We start from the raw sequence: 22,987 nt of genomic DNA, 5'->3' as shown, positions 1-22,987 counted from the left end.
GAATATCCACATTTCAAGAGAACGGGATGTAATTGTATAATGGGGATAATTCCACCTGACCTATACAATGTATTTTACAATAAATCATCCTCAGCTGCTTGACAAAATAACGTATACAAACGTCCGGCCCTGCGGTGTAGGGGGCAACGCGTCCGCCTGTCACCTGGCCGCCCCGGTTGGATCAGGGGTTTTTAATATCCCTGGCCTGGGGACTGGGTGTTTATGACGTCCTTAATCTTCCTTTCCTCACACACAACATTCCACACTACCGCCACTCCAATTACACGGAGGTTCTTACAATATGGTGCCAGTAGGGGCAAAAGATCCACATGGGGTCGACGCCCCGAACAAATAGCATTTAAGAAAACATGTAGAAATCATTGAACGTCACTTAATCGAAGAATATAGTTAAAAACATAGTAAACAACATTAATAACTGGTTAAAAACAATAAAATTTGATTGTCATGGGCATGGATCCCTTATAAGTTTCCACGTATTTCAACTGCATAATAAACAGCTAGAAAACTTACATTAATAGAACATGACAACCAATCTCCACAAGCCAATTGAAGCGTAAACGACACCAATTTAATCCGTTTTGGCTTCAGGACAGCCGTGCTAGCACTAAATGTAACATGCAACATTGGACATTTTGCACTTCTCCAGCATACGCATTACACGAGATACGAAGTGTTCCATTAATAACATACCAGGACCTTTCAAACACAGTTTAATCATGATGTCCAATGATTTGTACATGTTGTGAAGCAGCTGAGGATGACAGATTGTACGGTCCTGCAGTAGTATTGGTCAGCTGGAATTATCCCCACCATATAATATGGACATGAAAATAATAAACTATAAAGAACAGGATGCGATGCATTCCAACAACAAAGGTGCAGCGCAGAACAAAATCACGATTTACAAGCTCGTGGACAAAGGATCGAATCTTCCCTTTGAAGTGTTTATGTGGATTTTTAAAAATGTTCAGTTGGCTCGCCTCGTAGTCACGATTGTTAAAGCATAAAATCTTTACGGTCTGACATCATCGTCAGCTGGTTCAAGTCTTGTAGGTGAAAAAATATTTTAACCATCAGAATGTTGGCCAGCAGGCTACAAGATGTGGTGGTAAACAATTTCTAATCACTAGACTGTGTGCCTAAAGCCTCGCAGCAATTCCAAACCTCTCTGCAGCGTTGGTTCGGAGTGAGGGCACGCGACGCTGTTGGTGGCGACTCTGACGTTGGATAGAAAGTTAAAGGCTTGGCATTACTGGACAGGAGTACGCAACTGAGACGTGCAGACTGCCCACGGGTGTCAACCAGAAAGACCTAATAACATAATCAAGTGCAGTAATATGAGGGCTGTAAGAAAAGTAGTCCAGACACTCGCAGGAGATCGGGCGTGCACGGTCAGGAGGTACTGTAGTCGATGTGCATCCAGTTGGGAGTGTTGTTGGTGTGCGGCGTTGAAGCGATGAGTGTCGATTTCACCGCTCTAAGGCATCTGCATCCATACATGAAAAATGAGGTTGCTCGTGGAAAAAATGCATCAGAATGTTATTGAGGATTACGTGAAGCCTGTGGTGAGAATGCATCATCGTACAGGACGAAAGCACAATGTGGACTGCACTGCTGCCCGTTCCTAGAGATCAGATTGACGCAGGTGTAGTTTCATTTCTGGACTGTTATTCTTACGCATGCAGTGCAAACGTCCACGCTTATTAGGAGGTCTTGGAACACCAGACGGGAGTCCTTGCGACTTTGACCCATTTCCGAAGTTGAAGGAACCCCTCCGATTTCCTGACGTGGGAGCAGCAGAGAGAACAGAGAACGAGACTTTGCGGGTGACTGCACTGAAGGTGCACTTTATTTACACCCCTTGTATGTTGGTTCTGCTTCTCTTACTGTTAAACGCTGCTAATTGATGATTACGTGTTTGGTACTGAGCGTTCCAGTCAATGTGGATCCAACTGGAAAAGAACGCCAGCAGCACCATGGCACCTGTAAAAACGGTACAAGTAGTTCGTGGGATCTAAAACCAATAAGATAATCAGAACCACAGTCTCGCTCAAAGGAAATGGATGTTGTGTTTCTGGGTTCAATGCACAGCACAGTCACTGGATTATAACCGTGGCTGATCTCTCTGCAATGGCTCTGCTTTTCCTTACACAGTGCAGTGCCCTGTTGTAACACATATCAAGAAATGAGCTTGTTGGGGCTCATTTCCTCCTGCCACAGTGACCTGTCATCCTGTTATGTATTCCCAAGACTCAAAGCCATGCACCTTACAACAACACTAACAGAACGCTTGCTTATAACTTGTGATATAAAAATGTGAAAATACCGGGCAAGTTGGCCGTGCGGTTAGGGGCACGCAGCTGTGAGCTTGCATCCGGGAGATAGTGGGTTAGTGGGTTCGAATCCCACTGTCGGCAGCCCTGAAGATGGTTTTCTGTGGTTTCCCATTTTCATACCAGGCAAATGCTGGGGCTGTACCTTAATTAAGGCCATGGCCACTTCCAATTCCTAGGCCTTTCCTATCCCATCGTCACCATAAGACCCATCTGTATCGGTGCGACGTAAAGCCACTAAAAAAAAAAAAGTGAAAATCTCAAACATTCAATAGAACATCTTAACAGGTATTATAGCTGCGCCACGCTTACTTACCGGGCTCAGGTGTCCTGTGAGCGCTGCACCTGTCAGTCCAGCCCCCATAGCTGTGCCAGCCATCGCACCACCACCGTATCCCTATCAACAAAAACATACTTATCATTACAGTTTTAAAGTTGTACTTTTTCCAATTAAACAATCTGTAGTAAATTAGTCAAATCTAAGAAAATGAACAAACGATAAGAATCTATTTCTATAACATGATATAATGAAGGTAAAGAAGAGGTATGGATATTTCAATTCTCCTCAGCTAAGACCGCTAGTGTGACCTCTACATAATGATGTTCTATTCTTCCCAGTTATTTACCTCACTTCTGACATGATCTCCAACTTTACTTGAACATTCCAAAGTGTGTACATTAATTAATTAGTCTGTGCATGTCCTCAAGACTGACTGGTGTAAATCATCAGGAGTGCAGAACATACAGTCTGTTCACATCGTCACATCTGTTTTAGAATCTCTTGCCTAAGAAGTACCCACAGTAGATCTTCATTAATGTAACTCCTGAGTTGTGAAAAGAAATACAACAAAATCGAGTTTATGAACTCTTCATAACCAGATGATGATGATTATTATTATTATTATTATTATTATTATTATTATTATTATTATTATTATTTGCAAATAAACGCTTGGTGCTGTCATTACTTTGAATGACGTTTTCTCTCTTTTTCTAATTTAACAAAAGCACAGCATTTAATTTCTTCTCATAATTAATCCTCTTGGTAGAATGTCTATTCACAGTGGGTAAGCTAAGAATGCCACCTGCTTTATGACCAAACTGCATGGCTGAATAAAGAAGAGTGCAATTGCGCTCCTTGGCACTCAGAAGGTTAATTGGCTATTATTTATTTGTTATTTAGCATTTGGCAGTACATATCACAAATAATTATAACATTAGATAGAGTCTGACTTAAGTTGTTAATAAAGTTTATCACAGTTGGACCTGCTTCCATAAAGTCATTGAAATTACCTTTATATGAATGCAATGGACACTCAGGCATGATACGCCAGCACTGCAACTGCACTCTGGTGAGGGAACTGGTAAATGCAGCACGGGTGAAGTTTAAGAAAGCAGAGATTGTTATTAGTGGAATACTGTGTAGGAGGGATACTGACTGGAGGGTGATTGGGGATTTAAATGAGACTATGGAGTGGGTATGTGGGAAACTGGGAGTGAAATTTCTAGATCCTAATGGGTGGGTAGGAGATAGGGATCTGTGCTCGGATGGCCTTAATTTAAACCGCAGTGGTACGTATAAGTTAGGAAATTTGTTTGGAAGGGTAATAGGGAGGTACATTCAGGGAAAGGGGATGGCCTAGGGAACGGTGATAAGGGAACAGGGAACTGGAAATCAAGTAGGGATGACATAAAATTGTTAGTGTTGAACTGTAGAAGTATTGTAAAGAAAGGAATAGAATTAAGTAATTTAATAGATATATATTTACCAGATATTGTAATAGGAGTTGAATCATGGCTGAGAAATGATATAATGGATGCAGAAATTTTCTCACGGCACTGGAGTGTGTATCGTAGAGATAGGATAGGAAAGGTGGGAGGGGGAGTTTTCATTCTGGTGAAAGAAGAATTTGTAAGCTACGAAAAAGTTAAAGATGAGACACATGAAATTCTAGGTGTAAGGCTCATTTCTAAAGATAATAGGCAACTTGATATATTTGGAGTGTACAGATCGGGAAAGGGTAGCACTGATGCGGATTCGGAATTATTTGATAGGATAGTCAGCTATGTGGGAAATGACATGGAAAGAAATGTGATTGTAGCGGGAGATCTGAATTTGCCAGATGTAAATTGGGAAGGAAATGCGAACGACAGGAAGCATGACCAACAAATGGCAAATAAGTTAATATGGGAAGGACAGCTGATTCAGAAAGTGATGGAACCAACCAGAGGGAAAAATATCCTGGATGTGGTGCTGATAAAACCAGATGAGCTCTATAGGGAAACTGAAGTAATAGATGATATTAGTGATCATGAAGCTGTTTTTGTGGTAGTTAAAAATAAATGTGATAGAAAGGAAGGTCTTAAAAGTAGGACTGTTAGGCAGTACCATATGGCTGATAAAGCAGGTATGAGGCAGTTTCTAAAAAGTAACTATGATCGGTGGAAAACGGTAAATAAAAATGTAAACAGACTCTGGGATGGGTTTAAAGAAATTGTTGAGGAATGCGAAAACAGGTTTGTACCTTTAAGGGTGGTAAGGAATGGTAAAGACCCACCTTATTATAATAGAGAAATAAAGAGAGTTAGAAATGGCTGTGGAAGTAAGGAGAAATTGAAGGAACTTACTAGAAAATTGAATCTAGCAAAGAAGGCAGCTAAGGATAACATGATGGCAAGCATAATTGGCAGTCATACAAATTTTAGTGAAAAATGGAAGGGTATGTGTAGGTATTTTAAGGCAGAAACAGGTTCCAAGAAGGACATTCCACGAATAATTAATGAACAAGGGGAGTGTGTATGTGAGGATCTTCAAAAGGCAGAAGTATTCAGTCAGCAGTATGTAAAGATTGTTGGTTACAAGGATAATGTTGAGATAGAGGAAGAGACTAAGGCCAAAGAAGTAATAAAATTTACATATGATAACAATGACATTTACAATAAGATACAAAAGTTGAACACTAGAAAAGCGGCTGGAATTGATCAGATTTCTGGGGATATGCTAAAGACAATGGGTTGGAATATAGTACCATATCTGAAGTACTTATTTGATTATTGTTTGGTCGAAGGAGCTATACCAGATGAATGGAGAGTAGCCCCTGTGTATAAAGGAAAGGGTGATAGACATTAAGCTGAAAATTACAGGCCAGTAAGTTTAACATGCATTGTATGTAAGCTTTGGGAAGGCATTCTTTCTGATTATATTAGACATGTTTGTGAAATTAATAACTGGTTCGATAGAAGGCAATTCGGTTTTAGGAAAGGTTATTCCACTGAAGCTCAACTTGTAGGATTCCAGCAAGATATAGCAGATATCTTGGATTCTGGAGGTCAAATGGACTGTATCGCGATTGACATGTCTAAAGCATTTGATAGGGTGCATCATGGGAGACTACTGGCAAAAATGAGTGCAACTGGACTAGACAAAAGAGTGACTGAATGGGTTGCTATATTTCTAGAAAATAGATCTCAGAGAGTTAGAGGAGGTGAAGCTTTGTCTGACCCTGTAATAGTTGAGAGGGGAGTTCCTCAGGGCAGTGTTATCGGACCTTTATGTTTTCTTATATATATAAATGATATGAGTAAAGGAGTGGAATCGGAGGTAAGGCTTTTTGCGGATGATGTTATTCTCTATAGAGTGATAAATAAGTTACAAGATTGTGAGCAACTGCAACGTGACCTCGAAAATGTTGTGAGATGGACAGCAGGCAATGGTATGTTGATAAACGGGGCTAAAAGTCAGGTTGTGAGTTTCACAAATAGGAAAAGTCCTCTCAGTTTTAATTACTGCGTTGATGGGGTGAAAGTTCCTTTTGGGGATCATTGTAAGTATCTAGGTGTTAATATAAGGAAAGATCTTCACTGGGGTAATCACATAAATGGGATTGTAAATAAAGGGTACCGATCTCTGCACATGGTTATGAGGGTGTTTAGGGGTTGTAGTAAGGATGTAAAGGAGAGTGCATATAAGTCTCTGGTAAGACCCCAACTAGAGTATGGTTCCAGTGTATGGGACCCTCACCAGGATTACCTGATTCAAGAACTGGAAAAAATCCAAAGAAAAGCAGCTCGATTTGTTCTGGGTGATTTCCGACAAAAGAGTAGCATTACAAAAATGTTGCAATGTTTGGGTTGGGAAGAATTGAGAGAAAGAAGAAGAGCTGCTCGACTAAGTGGTATGTTCCGAGCTGTCAGCGGAGAGATGGCGTGGAATGACATTAGTAGACGAATAGGTTTGAATGGCGTTTATAAAAGTAGGAAAGATCACAATATGAAGATAAAGTTGGAATTCAAGAGGACAAACTGGGGCAAATATTCATTTATAGGAAGGGGAGTTAGGGATTGGAATAACTTACCAAGGGAGATGTTCAATAAACTTCGAATTTCTTTGAAATCATTTCGGAAAAGGCTAGGAAAGCAACAGATAGGGAATCTGCCACCTGGGTGACTGCCCTAAATGCAGATCAGTAGTGATTGATTGATTGAACTTGTCCCCACTTAAGAATAAGATCAGCACATCTGGGATGGTTTGTCCTAATGCTCTTTAGGGTTGACATCCTAATGTATTACCTTCTCTTACATCCCAGTAATACCATTTCCAAAAATAACGTAATATTCAATATTTTCTGTGTATATCACCTAAACCTACTCTGTATGATGTTAAAATAAATAGATAGATAGATAGATAGATCGATGAATCACTACTGGTCTGTGTTTAGCACTGTCACCCAGATGGCAGACTCCCTATTATTGTCTACTTAATCTTTTCTTAAATGATTTCAAAGAATTTGGAAATTTATTGGAGATTTCCCTTGATAACTCCTCTGCCTATAAATGAGTATTTGCCCCAATCAGCTTTATCTTCTTAAGCTCCGCTCGAGCTTATTCATGCATGCCACATGTGATAAACTCAAGTAACAAGTTTAAAAATTCCACGTTTCCACCACTTTCATAATCCTCGATTATTCTTACATTAAAAGAACATTAATCTATTTATGTTTTGTTTTGAAAATATCTTCAGCCGTGTTCATAGTTCAAGGTGAAAATACACACAGATCACAGGTTTCATAGCTACACACGTACAATTAACAATCCATTGTTAAGAACATCTTGTCCTAATTGTGGAAAAGGCTTAAAAACTACGAGTCGTTGAGTCTTTAGAATGTGACATATCTTGTTCGTAAAGACAGCCTACACGTGAAATCCACTTCATCTTTTGTCTTAATTACAACAGCGTTCAGGTCACTAGGTGCGAGTTCTTCTTCTCCTCTCGGTGCCTATCTGTTTTGGATGTTGGCGATCATGATGGCTATTTTTGTGTTGTTTGTGGCAGGGCAGAACAGCCTCTAAGATTGTCAAGCCAAGATATCCGTCTTCTTCCAGGACCACTTTTGCTGTTGATTTTCCCCTGCAGTATTTTTTAGAGTAGGTCGTATCTATCTGTGTTGCGCATTGTATGTCCCAGATACTGCAGCTTTTGGCATTTCACTATCTTGATCAACTGAGGTGTTGCGTTCATCCTTCTCATTACCTCCACGTTTGTCATTCTCTGGGTCCTAGATATTCTCAGGATCCGCCTATAAAGCCACGTTTCAAAGGCCTCCACCTTCTTCTCTATGTTTTTATTTAAGGTCCATGTCTCTAAGAAAGTACATAGCAGTGCAAAAGTTTGATTTCGAAGTGTCGGATCCCTTCCATTTTTTTTCCCTCTGATTAGTGTTATATAGAGGATGATTGCCTAGTTGTACTTCCTCTTAAACAATAATCACCACCACCACCTTTATCTAAGTTGTGTTGGATCTGAAACAAAATACGTTATGAAACACTGATAATATACAGGAGCAACACCTCTTTAAAAAACCTTGCTCCAGGCTTGTAGCACCTTGTAAGGGTTATCACTTTACAATGGCGAAAAATGAAAGTATCCTCCAAATCAATACATCATATATTCCGTCATTAGACGGAGTAAACAAGATCAGACATGTTTCGGCTCGTTTGAGCCATCTTCAGTGAAAAAAATTAGGGGGGTTGGAATAATTTACATAATATGAGTTGAAAAAATGCTAAAAAACATAATGAAAGTGCAAATGAAAAAACAAACAAAAGAGAGCCTATAATTGTAAGGGTTATGGCGAAGTACTTAAGAATGGATTCGATGTACCTGTAGTCCTTTTGTACGGTGAACTTGGTGGATCAGCTGATCCGCATCTTCTTGGAGTTAATAAAGAAGACAAGTTCAGAACACCTGTACTCACAGTGGGGGACCGACTCTGAGTGCCTGGACGAATCAGGGGCCTCTCCATAGTTATCAATCATGATGGAACTATGAAATATGGAACATCACTCTAGGAATGGAAAGGATGAGACTTGATGTCGTCTGAATGTGGAAGATAGCATCACAGGGCTTAACGAAGTACACTGAGGAGATACGAGGCAAAACTAGTTTGTGTGGGCGAGAAACGAGAGGCGACAGATCACCACTCAACAGTCCCCAAGCAATTGTGAGAAATGAGAAACAGGAAGAAGTGAGGTATCATTCTACTTTCTCACTCACTCAAACTGCTGAATATAGTAGAACTGTTTTTGGAGGGTTCAGGAAGAACTGAAGCATTACAGATGTGATACTTGCCAATCAGAATGATAAGAGAGAAGCACTGGAAATATGGTAAGAACTTAGCGATGACCTACGACTGTGTGCCTAGATAGATAATCTGGGAATGCCTAGATGGTACAGTTGCGCCAAGCTTCCTGATCAATAAAGTAGAGATGCTCTATCAAACGTGCTTAAGTAGGGGATGGAAGATCAGATTGGTTTGAAATCAACAGAGGAGTCCAGCAGGAAGTGTTTGTTCATGAATGTCATGGATCGGGTCATTAAGTCCATCAAAGAATATTTGCACATGATGTTCTGATCTGGGGAGAAAATGAAGCAGAAGTACATCAGAAACTAAATCTTTGGAACGGCAGGTTTAAAGAATATGGATTAAACATCAGTAAAACAAAAACTATTGAATAACTATCAAGAGGAAAGGCAGAGATTCAAACATTTTCCTGGAGGGATCTCTACTTCAAATAGGTTGGAAGGATCATTTCAAAAGATAACACAGTAACTTAACAGATCTCAGAAAGCTTCTCAAATCTACTGTGGGATGATAAAACTGACCATGTAGTTCATTCCAGTTCTCACACATAGTAAATCCAGTCAACAGAAATGAAATTCATAAGAACAATGAACCAAAAGAGCAGGAAGAAGAAGAAACATGAAGGAGGCTGTTACTGAGTTGTTAGGAAGAGCAATGAGAAGTGTAGTAAGGGGAGAGGCTGGAGGACAAAGAGGAACAGTGCTTGTACATCACAGCTGGTAAACTGGAGCTCGAAAATGATGATACATAATTGTTCCCAAAAGTTTGTCTAAAGCATTCACGACTCAGGTCATATTCCAGTTCCAACATAGGGACCCTGAAAGATCCAGAGATACATCAGAAACGGCAAATAGCAACTTTACCTTTAGAAAAGAGTGGATGAGAAGAAAATTCCTGAGCTAATGGAACAACAAGAATGAGGTGGTTCATGTGATATGAACAAACAAGAGCGAACTATATTGCACATCTCTTACAAAGCGTCTAAGAAGCCTCAGGCTGGCAAAGCTGCTGGACCAGAGCTGTTCAACTAGATCTACAATACAGGAGACTGGCAAGAGATCCATGTACCTGGTGATATTCTAAACTAAATACTGACTACAACCTGATAAGTAAAGACCCATGCTCTGAGAATTCTACATTCTCAATTACTGAGCAAAATAGAGGGAAACATCAAACTCAGTTCAAGTTTAGAAATGGTCTTGGTACTGAGAACGCTAGCTTCAACAATTAGGAAAGAGCTTTCAACAATGTTGGACAAGAAATCCTCCTACACCAGCGTGACAGCAACAACAAGCTGTACTTGAATCGGAGCATGTTTGTGAAGACAATCCTTTATGAAGCTATGAAGTTGACACAGATACTGCTCACCTTCAATTCCTCCTGAACAGTATAAACAAAGTAATGAAGTTTAATGGTAATCAGGTAACGCTGTTAACACAATGGACAGATGCAGCTGTAGAAATCAAAACCAGAGTAGGAGCACCAAGAAGAATCTACAGACTCTAAAGGCTTTGCCAACGAACGCACTGCAGGGAGGCCATTGAATTGTGGAGGTATAAGAAGTTATTATATTAATAAAAACCACCTTTCCAATACACAGTAGTCCTTTATAATTAGGATAAAATCATTAATAGATATTACAATTAGGAGATGTTTCGCTCATGCTTTGTGAGCATCATCAGCTATAGATAACTTAATCCATGGTGGGTCAGGGCCCTGATCCTGGTATATATAACGCAAAAACGTCTAATATTACATTGATAAAACCAAGACACGGGGCACACCCGATTTATGTTTTCCACCTACGAGATCAGCAGTTCTCCATTTGAAGCCCAATATTAATATCCTATCTACAAATAATAATAATAATAATAATAATAATAATAATAATAATAATAATAATAATAAAAAAAAAATAATGTTTGGAACACAACGCGAGGGAGTCCCATAAGGTTATTTATGCCAATCCAGAAGTTTAATCCATTTGTGCAGTTCGTTTTTCAACCAATATACGTGATTTTAGCATTCCTCATCACGTCTATTTTATGAAATAACATCATAGCTCATAACAAGAGCTCACCCTTATGTGAATAACTGTTTTTAATTATAAGCAGTCTAATGCCATTGAGCGAAGATTATTATGGTCTTCGATCTATTCGAACAATCAATCACTATATATTATTGTAACATCTTCATGTCATTCATTCCACTTACATTTTAAGCAATTTTAGTGGTCAATATTTGTTTTAATAGACATAATATAATTTTATTGATTATTTTTAAATTGTTAAAATTCGTATTTTATCAATGTAATATTAGACGTTTTTTCGTTATATATACCGGGATCAGGCCCCTGACCCACCATGGATTAAGTTATTTCTAGCTGATGATGCTCACTAAGCATGAGCGAAACATCCCCTAATCTATTAATGATTTTATCGTAATTATAAAACACTACTGTGTATTGGAAAGGTGGTTCTTATTCTGAAATCAAGTACGGTTTTATAATGAGATTCATAACTTGCAATGCAGAGGTAACCGTGAGGATGTACTCTGGCTGACAAAAAACATAGGAAGGCAGATCACAGAAGGGAAACGAGGACAGTTGCTCGACATCCACTATGGTGGTGAGGAGACGGCGGTTATTGCCAGCAAACCCCACACCACTGATACTTAACGATATTCAGAATCCAAAATTTCACCATTCTGTATTCCTACTGCACAACAGTGGCTTCCTGGACAATTGTGGAAAGAACTGGTAGTAGTTTTTATAATCCTAAACTGCTGTCGTGTGGGTCAGATTGCCGAAGCTGCCTACCTTTAACCTCGAGTTTTTTCTATTGCTGTAAACATCCCTTTTGGAGCTTTTGCTACATCTTTCCTTTCTTTATTATTTGTTGTTGTTGTTGTTGTTTGAGTCATCAGTCTACAGACTGGTTTGATGCAGTTTTCCACACAACCGTATCCTGTGCTAACCTTCCTATTTCTACGCATCCTACATCTGCTCTAATCTGCTTGTCATATTCATACCTTGGCCTACCCCTACTGTTCTTACCACCTACACTTCTGTCAAAAACCAACTGCACAAGTTCTGGATGTCTTAAGATGTCTCCAATCATTCCATCAAATTTAGCCAAATCGATCTCCTCTCACCAATTCGATTCAGTATCTCTTCATTCGTCATTCGATCTATCCATCTCACCTTCAGCATTCTTCTGTAACACCACATTTCAAAAGCTCCCGTTCTCTTTCTTTCTGAGCGAGTTATCGTCTATGTTTCACTTCCATACAATGCCACGCTCCAGACAAAAGTCTCCAAAAACATCTTTCTGATTCCGATATCAATGTTTTCTTTTTAAGACAGACCTTCCTTGCTTGCGCTAGTCTGCATTTGATGTCCTCCTTACTTCTGCCATCGTTAGTTATTTTACTACCCAAGTAACAATATTCATCTACTTCCTTTAAGACTTCATTCAAGCGCAGTCCATTACTTTTGTTTTGGACTTGTTTATTTTCATCTTGTACTCCTCACCCAAGACTTCGCCCATAACAGCCAGCAAATTTTTGAGATATTCGGCAGTGTCAGAAAAAATGACTATATCGTCAGCAAATCTCAGGCTTTTTATTTCACCTCGTTGGATTGAGATTCCCTAAATTCCTCTCTGACTTCTTTTACTGCCTGTTCTATATGAACATTGAAAACGACGGTGGACAAAATGCAACCTTGTCTCACTCTTTTCGGGATTGCTGCTTCTTTTTAAAAGCCTTCAATTCTTATCACCGCAGACTGATTTTTATACACATTGTAGACAATTCTTCATTCTCAGTATCTGATCTCGATCACCTTCAGAATCTCAAATAGCTTGGTCCATTCATTTATTGACATTTTGTTTCAATTGTCATGGCCGTGCATATTCTTGAGGAAAAAATCAATGCTAAGTATTCCAGCATCTTCCAGAAACTGAAGAAATATGCCTAGATAAGGAAAGTGATTATGTGGGAGATATCGTGACACCACAATGAGCATTTGATCACTTACCTTGTTCATGGTGCATATTTTAACATTGAACATCACTTATGCTCCTAGTGTAGAAATAAAGCAGAGAGGCGCACAACACTAGTGTAAGCTCCTAGTTCAGTTCTCTCCTGGGTTGGGTTATCAATCAAGGATCTGCTTCCAATAGTTCTTCTCTCCTCTCCGTACCCCCCAATGTGGATCGTCTGTCCGTACAGTCAGTCAGTCACTCACCACTGATCTACATTTAGCGCAGTCGCCCAGGCAGCAGATTCCCTATCTGTTGTTTTCCTAGCCTTTTCTTAAATGAATTCAAAGTAATTGGAAATTTATTGAACATCTCCCTTGGTAAGTTATTCCAATCCAAACTCCCCTTCCCATAAATGAATATTTACTCCAATTTGTCCCCTTTAATTCCAACTTTATCTTCATATTGTGATCTTTCCTACTTTTAAAGACACCACTCAAACTTATTCATACCGGGTGAGTTGGTGTACCTTAATTAAGGCCACAGCTGCTTCCTTGCAACTCCTAGCCCTTTCCTATCCCATCGTCGCCATAAGACCTATCTGTGTCAGTGCGACGTAAAGCCACTAGCAAGAAAAAACACTAACAGGTATTCGTCTACTAATATCACTCCATGCCATCTCTCCATCGATAGCTTGGAACATATCGCTTATGATATAGATATTGATTCCCAAAGGGAACCTGAGATATTTGTCCTGCAACGTCTATATCATCTGATGGCCAGGCAGACATCAATTTTTGGTAATGAGACAATGTCTCCCTACGCAGTGGCCTCCACGGTATGTACTAGCCAGCGTCTTGGTAGGTGTGCTAGGTACCAACTGATGAGCCCAACCTAGCACACGAGGCAAAACACGGCAACCAGGAATGAGTTAGGTGGAAAATTTATAATGTCCAACAATGGACTATTTATATTGGTATTACATACCACTCAGTCGAGCAGCTCGTTTCCTTTCTCCCAGTTCTTCCTAGCCCAAAGTTATCAACATTTTTGTAACGCTACTCTTTTGTCGGAGATCACCCAGAACAAATCGAGCTGCTTTTCTTTGGATTTTTTTCCAGTTATTCAATCAAGTAATCCTGGTGAGGGTCCCATACCATTTCAGTCTTTTTATTTTTATCGCATCCTAAAGTCCAGTCCTCTACTGCAAATAGACCTCACAGATATTTGAGACTTTCTTGGTTCTTCCCTATCTCTATGCTTACATAAAGAATGTGTCACTTTTTTTTGTTTTCTCGTGTGAACTGAAGAAAAGCAATATTTACTTATTTTTCGTCATCCATGTAACATTCTGAAACAACAGGAAGACACTGGCTCCTCACTGACCAACCCACAAATTCTCGTTTAGCTGCAGTGCGATCGCCCAATCTTTTCTCAGCTGTTCTAATACCAGTAGAAAATGTTTTCCAGCATAGGCAACAGATGGCAGTAGGGTTTCCGGTTGCATTCCTCCTAGCAGTGCCGACTTGGGGTAATTATTGTGGGGGAATGATAACATGAAGACAGGTGTGTGAAATGATCAACTATTAGCACAAATATTCCCCCACTGTCATCTCCTCTCCTTTACACTTAGCACTTACCCAACTATGACCAAACATCCCTAACAATATACAGGACTTAAGGGTACTAGTACAATCAATAGAATACTTTCATACTAGCGTAACTTAACCTGTACATGTAACAAATTTCATCATCAGTTCCGTATTGACTTGAACATATACAAAAATTCTTAAAACAAATTTACATGCCTATTGCCCAGCTGTTCAATACGAAGCCGTTACCAATTAATAAATGGTCTGTCTAAAACATGTTTCTTCAAGGTCATCTTCAGCTTGACAGTACAACAAAATACATTTATAAAACAGAGGTATATAAAGAAACTAATGAGATAAAAGACTCAATATTTAAAATGTTCATCGTTCTTCAGTCTTGTTGTAGGAAGATGAATGCCTATTTGAAGAGAAATCTGTCTGGAATACTTCCTTAAAAAATTAAGTCAAATGTTTTGTGTCGTTTCAATTTCAGAACAGAGTGAGAATTTGGGCTTTTTATTTCTTCACGAAGAGTAAAAATTATTAATTAGGACTCTGAAGTGAAATCACAAAGTTGAGTGTGAGAATGAAAATTTTTATGAGTAAACAGAATTATTTGTTGGATTTATTGAGTGTGTTTGTATTATTAAAAAGTTTATTATTTATTCACCACAAATCGTACAAATGATATGGATGGTCTAGTGAACAAGGGCAAGCCCCATATACATTAGTTGCTACTAAGCTAATATATTCCCATATTTACACTCGTACAGTAATTCATTCACTCCCGTCCATGCACACACACAGAGATTTACATCTTTTTACATGGTTTGCGAACTGTGTTAGAGGCAAGACTTTTATTTTAGGTGGTAGCTCATTCCAGAGACGTGCAGAACAGCTGTAGTAACCGGATTGGTAGGAGGTGGTGCAGGCAAACGGAGGGACAAGATTATCGCCTCTGCGGACAGAGCGAAACGGGTCAAGGTTAATGGAGCCGGCGAGGTATTTTCGGAGGAAGATCAGGTAAGTTCTTTCACAATGGTTTCTATTGTGGGGAGGTTAGCCAAATGAAGATGGGAGCAGTAAGTTATTAGCCTTTCCACTCGATTCTGTATTTTCTGAAGTTTCTTTAGATTTGTGACTGTGGTGTGACTCAAGGCAAGGAAAGCATAAGTTAGTATGGGTCTTACCATACTGAGGTAGGCTGTTTTTAGGGCCCCTGATTTGAAGCATTTTAGGTTCCTGCTAAGAAATCCCATGACTATCATCACTTTTTGCCTTGCCTCCTCCGTCTGCAGGTTCCATTTCAAATCCTTAGAAATAATTAATCCTAAAAGTTTGAAATCTGCAAACTGTGCTATTACATTCTTATTTAGTTCATATGTGTTCTCTATGCACTTCCTTGATCTACTTATCCTAATACATTTACATTTATGTTTAGCCCATTTACGGAACACCATACAGAAAAATTCCGCAGGTCTGATTGTAGTTTTCGATGGCTGTCTTCTATGTTCTTTATACTTTTATACAGAACAGTCTCATCTGCATCTTGTGCCATGTGTGCAGTTACACATTTGGGAAGATCGAGCACAAACACGACGTACAGCAGGGGCCGATCACAGAACCTTGAACTACACCTGATGTCACTTTGATAGGTTGTGACCGGGTGCCCCCATATACCACACATTGTGTTCGACCCTCCAGGAAGGACCTCACCCACATGAATAATCTGCCTCGTATACCGAGCTGTTGTAGCTTTATCAAAAGTCGTTCATGCGGCACTTGGTCGAATGCTTTGCTCTAATCAAGTAACAGGCAGTCTACCTGAATCACATCTGGTTGATCCAAGTAACACTTTCATAAAGAAGGTTGCACAAGAACTCCCCGGGAGGAATCCATGCTGAGTATAGCTCATCAGGTCTCCTTCTCGTGGGAATTCAAACACGTTGCTTGCTACTAATTGCTCCATACTCTTACAAATGAGTGATTATATTGCCACCGGCCAATAATTATCAATGTTATCTCTTCATCCACTTTCGAAAATTGATACTACGTTTGCACACTTCCATTCACTGGGTACACAGCCACTGTTAATTGATAAGTTGAACAGGGTGCACGAGGAGGGGGCTAATGCTTCAGTGCACGGCACTAAAATAATTGCAGGTATGTTGTCCAGCCCGGAAGCAGCATCTAGCCGAGTCTTTCGGAGGCTGTTAATTACTTCGTACTCCAGTAAGTAAAGGTTGGAGAGGGAGAAGGGTCATGGCTGAGTTGTGTTCGGGTACATATATGTACTTTTCCCTGGCTCATTATAGTTCCCTTTAAATTTCTCCCTGAACGTTGTGGCAATGGCGTCGGGGGAGGTAACAGTTGTTCCGTTAGAGTAGAATGCACTTGGTGCTGAGTTGCCATGTTTTCTATTTCCACATGTCTTTGCTGTTGCCACTTGCTTTCTTCGCGGATGAGTTGCTTGGTTGCGTTCCTCATGCACATAAGATCGCTTGTATCCTGTTTACATTTCCTGTAGAGCACATTTCTTTTGCGATCCATGGAGAGTTTTTTCCTTTGTACTTATTTTTACTTTAGGCACCACTTTGCCAACACAGTGAAAGACATTTCTAGCCATCTAGATCACACCGTATTGATGCCCACAGTGTTTAAAGATAATGGGGTGGGTAGATATTTTCTGAGTTCCCAGTGAGCTTTTTTTGTAGTTATAGACTTCTCTATTACACATTTTTACTGGTGGTTTCTTGAATTTTAGGATGGCTGTAACTGCTAGGTTGTTGGAAAAGCCGGTGATGACCTGTCTCTTCAATACTGAGGATGGTAGGTCAGTAATGAATAAATCTAGTGTGGAGCTAGAGGTTTTTGTTATACGGGTTGGTTCAGTAATTAATTGGTCAAGGAACAGGTGTAGAATGCTGTAAGAAAAAGTTTTTGCTAATGGATTGATGGGAATAGGCGGGAGGTGACGAAGGTTGTGCTGCCAGTCAACTTCTAAGTTAAAATCCCCAGTGATGTATTTACCTGTATTTACACTAGCCTCCGCAATACCACAGATTTTTGTGATAGGACAAAAAAACATCATTTTATCTCAACATAATACCATCCATAGCTTTGATGTTAAAGATATGTACTCGAACATCCCAACTACGGAAACTATTAACATTGTTAAAGATAACTTGAATACACACAGCCCGTTGAGTAGAGTAGAGATAGACGAATTCATCAACTTATTAACGTTCACACTAGAAAACAACTTTTTTACTTTTAATAACAACGTGTATAAACAAGTTAATGGGTTAGCCATGGGATCACCAGCGTCTGGCATCCTTGCGGATATATATATATATATAGATCACATGCAATCTAATAAAATAGTCGGTAAAATAAGAGGATTAGATTTGTGGTTGAGGTTTGTTGATGACACGTTCGTTATCATTAACGAACAGGACCTCAAACCAAACAAGCTGTTAGACCAGTTAAACAACTTAGATAAACATATAACGTTTACAACTGAATCGGAAGATAATAAAAGTCTAAACTACCTAGACGTAACAGTAACTAGAGAAAATAAAAACCTTGTTTACCATGTATTCAGAAAGCCTACACATACAGATATTGTTATCAGGAAAGACTCAAACCACCCGGGAGAACACAAGAAAGCGGTATTTTATAGCCTGATTAATAGAGCAGTAAGAACACCACTAGATAGAAGTGAATTTAATAAAGAGAATAAACATTATCCAGGATATTTCCAGAAGAAATGGTTACCCTACGAGCTATGTCAACAGGATAAAGAGTAAGGTCATGAATAGACCTAACACTCTACTTGTAGATAGGGAAGAAAAGAAGAAATTTGCAACATTCACTTATATTAACAAACAATCATATGGCTTGGTTAAACGCTTTAGGAAACACAACATCCACGTATCCGTTAGGACCGATAATAATAATAAATTTTTTTTGTTCAACTCTAATAACGTAAACACCAGTAGCATTTTCAGTAAGTCGGGGGTATGTAAACTGTCTTTCCAAGAATGCAAAAAAAGTATGTAGGACAGTCGGGAAGGAGTGTGTCGGTACGATGTAAAGAGCATGTGAATGCATGAAGACATTCTAGATACTCTGCTATGTGCGAACACATGCACAAAAATAATCATCACTTCACTAATATTGAACGGGACATGGTTCTATTACACCCACTAAACAAAGGTAAACTAATTAATACCCGTGAGAAGTTAGAAATTTACATGTTACAAAAATCTGATAATGAAAATAGCCTTAACGAGCACATGGCAGAGGTTAACCAGTTGTTTAAATTGGTGACCCAATACGCTATGAAGAGAGCAAAAGAGAAGGAAGAAAAACGCGTTAAAGGGGAAGTATGATGTTAGCACACAGCGGCAATACTCTCCCCTCTTCTGTCCATTTACCGCGCCTCCCACTGCAACTCCGCAATCAGTCGCCGAACAACCTCAGCCTTATGTAAATAAACATAAATAATTAATATTTAGTATTGACTAGTACCTGTTTCGAGAATCTATATACAGCCCTTCATCAGCTAGTCAAATTAAAATTAAAATTCTTGTACATAAAAAGACCTAATAAAAGGTGGGGCCCGAATTAAAAAATCCATAACTATTGCCAATACAATTTAACATTTTAAAAATCAAAGTGTGGATGCATGGAATTAAATTCCATCTAGTCGAATACGATAAAACACAATAGAATAAAGTCTGTATGCATTAAAATATTGAGCACTATGTTCTTGTTGTGGCGTTAGATCACTGTATACTTGATGATCCAATGATTACTTGTAAAATTCAATTGGAGTTAAGAATAAAATCCACCTTGTGATCAAGTCAATACCGGCCATTATGGTCAAGATTATTAATTTACCTTTATATCTGTGTTGGATATTTTGCACACGGCTTAGAGACAGTAGCAATTCCTCATTGATGTCACTGGGGGACTTCGGAGATGGGTACACGCAACCCAAAAGAAACCAAAGCAGCCCGACTCTTCCTTTCTTTTCCCCCACCCATCCTCCACCTTCTTTCCTTTGGTTAATAAAAATTATTGTCGGTCCATTTTTTCTACAAGTCATTTAAGGTTTTAATAGTAACCCTGGTGGCTCTAATTTGTAAAGTGGCCTTTGAGGTTTCTATTGTTGAAATGAGAAGTATCAATCTATTTTTATTGTACCAAACACAGATGTAGGAAACAAAACCATGGGTTGGCAGGTGCCTATTCTAAACAAAGAAGTTTATTCAATGTAAACATTTTGTTCTTTTGAAAGGTGTTAAAATATATCTTGGTATTGATTTTGTTGTTACAAATAGTGAGTCTACTCTATTTCTCCCTTTTTTCCTTGTTACTACTGAACCTACCGTGGAAAACCTTCTGGAATTATCTCAGAAACGCTTCACGCTAACTCTGTTGGAACTGTTACTTGATAGTGCGGTTCTACTTCTGCAATAATTTTGGGACATGAAGATGTTTACACCTTTATGAAAGGTCATCTACTCCAGCATGGGAATGTTAAAAATCGTCCATGTTCTATGATCTTTCCTATTTTTGAGGGTCACTTTACCCTCCTCTCATCGTAAGCATTTTATCCTGTTCTGTGGTGGCTTTATTCTGACTTATGTGAATGGGTTTGGCTTGCCGCCCCATTTGGTTTGGTTGGTCTGAAAATAAGTGCCTTAAAACGACGTTATCAGTATACATATGTTGTGCCAGAGGAGATATATCCATGTTCTGACTGTTCTATCACTTAATACTGTTATTTATTATTTATTTCCCGGGCTGAGTGGCTCAGACGGTTGAGGCGCTGGTCCTCTGACTCCAACTTGGCAGGTTGGATCCTGGCTCAGTCCGGTGATATTTGAAGGTGCTCAAATATGTCAGCCTCGTGTTGGTAGATTTACTGGCACGTAAAAAGAACTCCTGCGGGACAAAATTCCGGCACCTCGGCGTCTCCGAAAACTGTAAAAGTTGTTAGTGGGACGTGAAGCAAGTAGCATTATTATTATTTATTAATACCACAAGTTAACAATAGGTAGCAAGCTATTTTCTACACATTACTATCCAATAATCACCCAACAATTCCATTTACTGGAAACCCTGGTGTACTGGTTGATTTCTTACAAGAGGTGAGTGCAATTGACTGTTTCAAACTATTTCTGGCAGATGATGATGATGATGATGTTTGATAGTGATCACTACGAATTCTTATACTAAAAAGTGCTCTCAAAATTTGTTCTTTTGAAAGGTCTTAAAATACAAGGGCATGATTTTTGAAAGAAAGACTATGTGAAATTCAGCAGTTTATTGTGTTAGTTTTTTTTCATGGGAATAATTCAAGAGCTGGAGATTAATATGTATTGCTCACAATACTCACAGTACTCACAAAATAGGAATAAAACACCACAAGAAAGCTGAAAAATCTAACTAAATTGTGAAGTAAACATTTAATATCTGCTGATGATGATGATGCTTGTTGTTTAAAGGGGCCTAACATCGAGGTCATCGGCTCCTAATGGTACGAAATGAAATAACAAAAAATTCAAATTCATCCACTGACTAAAATAAAATAAAAAATGTCATGAAGAATGAATGGATGGACATGAACCCTACAAAAAAACAAAAACAAACAAACAAACAAACCAAAACAGTGGATCAAACTCAAAAAGAAGGTAGTTAATTAGAGTATTACTGACCAAGAGACCATTTATAAAGCACAATGATGCTTGATGTCTGAAGGGGTGCAAAATCCACGACTAAGGCCCCACAGAATGGTACATGTCGCGAGTGAAGTAGGACCATGGTATTTGTCATGTTGGGGTACTGATCAAAAGTAGCGAAGACTCACGGTGTTCCACACAAGATGGTACTACTCACAAGTATTGCAATTCGTACAGGGAACGCAGACCTATGGTGTTTCTCACACAATGGCGCCACTCATAGCCAACGCAAACCGGTAAGGTTCCTCACCTGGGGGTACTAGTCACGGCCGCTGGTATTCCCATGGTGTTCCTCACATAGTGGGTACCAATCACAGGCAACGCTGACCCACGGTGCCGCTCATATAGCGGTACAACTCACAGGCTACGCCCAGACCCGCGGTGTTGCTCACATGGGTACAACGCACGGGTACTGGAATCCACCAGGCCAGGCTTTTTACTGCAACTAATCATAAACCTTCTTCTTCTTGAGGCGCCTTCTCCTAGCGGAGGTTGGCGGTCCACATAGCCAGCTCTGGACGTGATGTTGCAGCACGGAAAGCATCTTCTGAAGTGCAGTTGTGCCATCTTCGGATGTCCTTCAGCCATGAATTCTTCCTCCTGCGAACAGACCTTTTCCCCTGTATTTTACCTTCAATGATGAGTTGTAATAGCTGGTACTTCTCGCCTCTCATAATGTGACCTAGATATTGGGTTTTTCTTTTTTTAACAGTAAGCAATAGTTCTTTTTGTTTCTTCATGCGATGAAGGACTTTCGTCACTTGAAATTTTCAGCACCCATGGTATTCGGAGTAGGCGGCGATATAGATACATTTCAAAAGCATCAATTCTTTTTTCTAGATTTTGGTCAAGGGTCCAGCTTTCACATCCAAAGAAAAAAATGGAGAATACATAGCACCGAATCATTCGCATTCTTAATTACATACTTAGGTCCGATTTTGTAAATAGCTGTTTCATGCTAAAAAATTGCCTCCTGGCCTGTTCTATTCTAGATTTTATCTCCCTCTTGGAATCACATTCCTCATCTAGCACAATACCCAAGTATTTGAAGACTTGTTCAATCTTACTGCCGTTTATTGACAGGGTTGCTGGAATTTTTCTTTTAGAGAAGACTACAACTTTGGTCTTGGAAGCGTTGACAAACAGGCCAAACTCTTCACTGCGCTGGACCAATTTAGTGATACTACTCGCAAGTACATGCAACCCATGGTGTTCCCCGCATGATGGTACGAATCAAGAGTAGTTTCATGGTTCTAATTCAATCATCCCTTGGTCGCCCCTTGTAGTCGCCTCTTACGACACGCAGAGGATGCCGCAGGTGTATTCTACATGTGCGTCCCCCACCTGCAGGGGGAATATCTGTTGAAAATGATTTGCATATGTTAGCATTATTTCCCCTTAATAACTGCCATTAATTCCTTGCTTCCTAGTAATATATGACTTCGTCTGAAAAAACCCACCTTTCTGGCAAAAGAACTTGGTGAGAACCCGCCACTGACAGGATTGAACATGACAGCTCAAAGGGAGAACTTGATCCGACTTCAACATTAATTTTTTCCCCTTTCATTATCAACACTGTTGAAGCTGTGCACTTTTTAATTTTTTTGTTGGAATATCATGGTACACATGCTCATCAATTTTGGGAAGCTTACAGCAGATAAGACA

General features: G+C 39.4%; 1 protein-coding gene across 2 annotated transcripts in view; it reads right to left on the bottom strand.

The window, feature by feature from the left end:
* LOC136884331 (galectin-9) overlaps positions 1 to 22,987 on the bottom strand; it is a 69,463-nt gene that overhangs the window by 3,423 nt on the left and 43,053 nt on the right. For both annotated transcript variants that reach the window (XM_067156429.2, XM_067156430.2), the window contains one exon: positions 2,671 to 2,751. In XM_067156429.2, the coding sequence (XP_067012530.2) occupies positions 2,671 to 2,751 (81 nt within the window). The remainder of the gene's footprint in view (positions 1 to 2,670; positions 2,752 to 22,987) is intronic.

Source organism: Anabrus simplex, chromosome 12 (genome assembly GCF_040414725.1).
Source record: "Anabrus simplex isolate iqAnaSimp1 chromosome 12, ASM4041472v1, whole genome shotgun sequence".
Taxonomy (NCBI): Eukaryota; Metazoa; Arthropoda; class Insecta; order Orthoptera; family Tettigoniidae; genus Anabrus; species Anabrus simplex.
The sequence above is the reverse complement of the archived record's forward strand: the minus strand, read 5'-3'. Positions and strand labels throughout refer to the sequence as shown.